The 5,369-nt window shown below is 31.2% G+C and overlaps 1 protein-coding gene across 1 annotated transcript in view; it reads left to right on the top strand.

Moving 5' to 3' along the window:
• The window catches only part of LOC117176922 (transcription factor 25), a 10,831-nt gene extending 5,669 nt beyond the window's left edge, over positions 1 to 5,162 (top strand). Inside the window, exons 4-8 of the mRNA XM_033367318.1 lie at positions 370 to 623; positions 716 to 1,025; positions 1,099 to 1,392; positions 1,481 to 1,680; positions 4,958 to 5,162. Coding sequence (XP_033223209.1) covers positions 370 to 623; positions 716 to 1,025; positions 1,099 to 1,392; positions 1,481 to 1,680; positions 4,958 to 4,979 — 1,080 coding nt within the window. The 3' untranslated portion in view covers positions 4,980 to 5,162. The remainder of the gene's footprint in view (positions 1 to 369; positions 624 to 715; positions 1,026 to 1,098; positions 1,393 to 1,480; positions 1,681 to 4,957) is intronic.
• Positions 5,163 to 5,369: the final 207 nt, after the last annotated feature.

Genomic DNA, 5,369 nt, shown 5'->3' with positions numbered 1-5,369 from the left:
CTTCTAACTAAACGTTTTACCTAATTCAAGCGTACACTTTCTTTGAGTTTAATATATTCTCTATTCACTCGTTCGCCTCAAGAATTTTTTTTCCGTGTACTTTGAAGTTTATGCGCATTAAAAATGATTGAAACGAAACGATGTATGTATAGTTAAGTGCATTTAATGGCATTCTGAATGAAAGTGCAATTGATACGCATTTAAAGGCATTGAAATATTCATTTTTTATAATGCCAGTCTATGCGTTCCACTGGCGCATCCTAACTCTCAAGCGAAGAAATGCGTTAAAAAATGCAGTACTATTATAACTTGTTGTGAATCAACAAGTTCTCTCACTGAACCACAGTTGAACATGTTTTTTCTACACAGTCTATGGTGAATCAACATCCGTATCACGTGGATGCCCTCATTCAATTATCCGAACTTTGTAAACTTAGCGAGGATTTGGCAACAGCTGCTCGTCTTGTCGAACGAGCTTTGTACACTCTCGAATGTGCGTTTCATCCTCTCTTCAATATAACAACAGCAAATTGCAGACTAGATTACAGAAAACAACAGAATCGAGCACTGTTCATAACCCTCTTTAAGCATCTTACTTTTGTGAGCGGAAGAGCTTGTTACAGGTACTCCCAATACTAAAATTACCACAATATCGCTTTTCAATGCTTCACAATTTGGGTAATATATGTATATATAAATTTTTTTCTTTACACAGAACTAGTTTAGAGCTGTGCAAATTCCTGTTGTCCCTAGATCCAGAAGACGACCCACTCGCCGTTGTTCTTATGTTGGACTTTTATGCGCTGAGAGCCCGAGAATATGAGTGGCTCATCAAATTTTGCAACCTTTGGGAAAGTTCAAGGAATTTGACTCAGTTGCCGAATATTGCCTACAGTTTGGCTCTGGCCCACTTTCGTCTTGGAGAGCAAGAAGTTGCAAATGAACTTCTTCAGAGTGCTCTTCTCATGTATCCTGGTGTTTTGATGTCTCTCCTCGACAAGTGTAGCATTCAACCAGACTCAAGGGTATTTTAACGCTTTGTGGATTGGCCTGAATATAATTGAATTGAAATTCACGTAACTTAATCTGTGCACACAGGTTCAAGGCCACGCCTTCTTCAACATTACAGCTGCCACAACGACTCCTCCTTCTCTAGAAAAGCTGCAGGATTTGTACGTAACGCGAAGCTTCCACATCTGGAAAGAAGCCGAGATTTTGCCCTGGCTCGAGCATGGCGCTCAAAGCGTTTTGGATCGAGTCGACGCCAAGGACGAAGCTGCCAAGTTTTACCAAATGAAGCGGAAAGAAAGATACCAAGGAAAAATACCAAAGAATATACTGCGCCATCTTATTCTTTCAGATCTGAAAGGCGTGACTATCGCAGCTATGGAGGTAATGTAGCCAAATATATTGTTCAGGATGTTCAATAGTAACATTATACCCGAGTAGAAATTCTAAGCTCTTCTATTTGCTGGTTCAGGATCAACAGGCTCCCAGCAATAGCGGACCAATTTTGTCCCACGACCCTTTGCCTCCTCTCAATTCCATAAATATTTATTCCAACCCAAGGACTTCACGACGAAGAACAAACGATACATCGAACATCTTTTCTGCATTTTTTACCTCTCTTTTCACGGACGTTGGTGGAAATATGCAGGGTTTAAATGGCTTTATGGCTGGGTGAGTTTTATTTGAAAAATTAGCATGTTTAAGGTAAAGGCACTATTAATAGGGTTGTTTCCAAAGTCAGACATCATTTTTCCAATAAATGGATCTTATAGTATATAAAATTATAATTATAAAAACGCCCATAAAACATTTTTTACATAGTGTTTACTATTTTTAATTTTAATGTTAAAATATGAATTTTCTGTCACGACATCGATTGGAGGGCCCCTTTGACGTCAAAGGGGTCGGATTTTCCACCAATCACAGCTCACGTGTCAGTGATTCTCAAATATCTTTTTCTGTGCTGATGTTTTGGTTATGTGCACATCGAAAAGTGAAGTCGCAAAATATTCTTTAAAAAACATTATAAACATTGGAAAAACATTTAAAACTTTTGTATAAAGAATTCATTTAAAAATACTTAAATGTAGTCATGTTTACTGAAACAATTCGTAAATATGTACGATTTTGAAATGTGTTAATAATTGCACTTACTGTTTTCCTTCAACAGACTACTGACCCTTAAACCAAATATTACAACAGGGTAACTTTTTTTGTCACACAATCCTTAACAAATAAAGGTATCAAATCAAAATAGTCCAAATTGGCAACAGACCGTTGCCTAACCTCTTCATCATGAGTTTTGCACCGTCACATTGATAGATAATTATGAGAATCTCTGAGTCACGTGACAAACACGTGACTCCAATTTTAACAAGTGTTTTACCGCCTTCAATTTTTAATAATTTTTTTCTGCTGAACGACACAAAAGAAAAAAATTATAACGCATCTTCGATTCAAATTAAAATTATATAGTGAAAAATTATTTTATCTGAAATCACGAAACAACCCTATTGCCGAAAGGAACCATTGTCGTGAAAACAGTTTTCATCTAAACGAAAACTTTATTGAGATTATTTTTTATATTCCCACTCATGAGAGCGTAATGCAATCAAAAAAATTTGCAATCTCAAGTCTTAAGCGGATCGGAGAATTTAAATCAGCCTTTGATACACTTTTTTAGTGTCACAGAATGAAGGTCAAAGATTGTGGCAGATAAAAAAAACTCTTAAAATCAATTAAAAACAAAAAAGTCACATGATTTTTAAAGAATTTAAGAAATAGCAAAAACTTTCTTTGACTAAATATTTAAACCAAAATTCAAAATGGCAGATCAATTTCAAAATTCTTAAATTTGTTTTATAAGCGATTCCTGAGTAATGGCTGACGATAATTCAGTGTAAATGTCAAAAACATTTTTAAATTATGTTAATGATGCATTCCGCAGTCTTCAAAAAATGTCTTTATTTATTGCAGGAGTCAATCTTTCGCATTTTCTACTTCAATTTCAACTGAGCTAATGGAACTCAATAAAAAAACAAACTATTTTTCGATAAAAGTTCAATCCTTCGGGTTGCACAGTCTACAATTAAATTTTTAGTTAAGAATTCTCCTTTTGTAGTTAAAAATTATATTATTTGATTCAAAATTGAATTATTTTGTTAAACATTCATTTATTTTTCAAATTCATCTCTGTAGAAATTCAACATTTTTGTTAAAAATTAAACTGTCTGCTTAAACATTAATCTCTTTCTGTTGAAAATTAACTTTTTTGTGAAAATTTCCTAATTTCCGATTAAAAATTCAAATTTCTTGGCAAATTTGGTAGAAAATCAAGTATTGTAATTAAAAGTCAAGTATTTAGTTGAATTTTCGTATTTTTTGGTTAAATCCAAGTGTTTTTTTTTTTGTAAATTAAAATCATATTCTGTTAAAACATAAACTATTACATTTTTCGTTGAAAATTCATATTTTTGGGTTGAAAATTCAACTCTTCGGTCGAAAATTGAGCTAATTTTTTTAAAGTTAATTTTCTTCTTAGAGATTCATCTGCTTAGTTGAAAATTTAACCGTACTTTAGAAAATAGGTTTCATTTTTAATTAAAAATAAATGTATTCAACTGAAAATTTCTCTTTTCCTTTTTTAGTTTAAAATATATATTTTTTCATTAAAAATTCAACTATTTGGTCGGAAATATATCGTTTTAACTCTAAAATTCACTATTTTGTTGAAAATTCGTCGTGTTTGATGAAAAAATAAAACTTTTTGCTTAAAAAATCATCTTTTTGATTGAGAATTTATATATATATATATATATTTTTAATTCGTCTATTTGGTAGAAAATTATTCTTTTTACTGAAAAATTCATCTTTTTGGTTAAAAATACATAAATTTGGTTGAATTTTGAACTCTTGTTGAAAATTTTGTAAACTGAAAATGTAACTCCAATTTTTGTGGAAAATTGATATTTTTAATTTTCCTCTTGAAAATTTATGTATTGGTTGAAAATTCTACTTTAAACAAAAAATTAAGCTATTCAGTTGAAAATTAACCTTTTTTGTTAAAAATTCCAATTTTTTGTTGAAATATCAACTATTTTGGTAAAATTTTCCTATATTTCGTTTGAATTAAACTTATGTCTTTGGAAATTGACCCATTTAGTTGAAAACTGACTTTTGTTTTGTTATTGAAAAGTAATTTTTTGCCTAAAAATTTAACTGATTGATTGGAAATTCTTGTTTTTTATTGTATATTTATTTCCCTCAATACACTTTTCTCTACTCCATATTTGTTTCATCTTTTTGGTTTAAAGATTCAACGATTTGGTTAAAAATGTAGTTTCTTAAAAATTATTTTCTATTAGAAATTACTCTTCTTGGTTTTAAATTCAACTATTTGGTTAAAATTTACATATATTGTTAAAAATTCATCTTTTTGGGTAGAAAATTGATCTATTTGGTTGAATATTCGCAAAAGGCAGCAACTTTTGGCCATAAGACTTGATTGTTAGAAGAAAAAGTAAAAATTATATAAAATAATGTGTCTGACATTTTTTGTCGATAAAATTATACAAAACCATTAGTTTTGAACACAAAATTAGGATAATATTTTCGTAAATTTGGTTGTAAGTAATGCAGATGTTCGTCTAATCTTTTCCCTCAATAAGCGGGTGCATTATTTCGTCCGATTGATCGCATTTTTTAGGAATTTTCTGTTTTCAAAAAGAGACAAGAATTTCCAGATGCACAACGCACTATTCAAACTTAGAGACATTTGGACTACCCTATTCAATTAAACTTCTGAATTTTACAAATTTAAGTGTACATGCCGAAAATTCAAAATAGAAAGAATGTTATTTTCGGCCTCCGATCCGATAGGTAGATCCTCGACAATTGTTTCCTTTGCCACATAAAGTTTAAAAGATTGTAAAAATTTAATATTTTTCAGAGACGAGCCTGGTGATGAATAAGAACGTTTTAAGGTTTTACAAATAGTTAGAAAGATAGGATTTATAGAACTTTATGGGTTTGATGTAAATATGTGCAAGGTGCTGCTGTTTTTGAAACATTTTTTCGTGAAGCTCGCAAGAAGGCGTTTGTATGCTAAGAGATTGTAAGATAACAGTTTTAATAAATGTATAGGTCTAATCTAATATATTTTTTTGAATAACCCTGCACAGTAACCATTTTTTACAACACAGTCTGTTTTAAACTTCCTTGAGAAACTTCGAGAAATCTTCAGGAATGTTCTTTGCGAGTGTTTAAGGTGGCTTGGGCGCTTTTTAAAAAAATCACAGGCAGTTCTGAAAATTTGATATTATCGAAAGAAAATATACTAGATCACTTTGCAAAAAAGAAAT

The sequence above is a fragment of the Belonocnema kinseyi genome, chromosome 7, assembly GCF_010883055.1.
Source record: "Belonocnema kinseyi isolate 2016_QV_RU_SX_M_011 chromosome 7, B_treatae_v1, whole genome shotgun sequence".
Lineage (NCBI taxonomy): Eukaryota > Metazoa > Arthropoda > Insecta > Hymenoptera > Cynipidae > Belonocnema > Belonocnema kinseyi.
The sequence above is the reverse complement of the archived record's forward strand: the minus strand, read 5'-3'. Positions and strand labels throughout refer to the sequence as shown.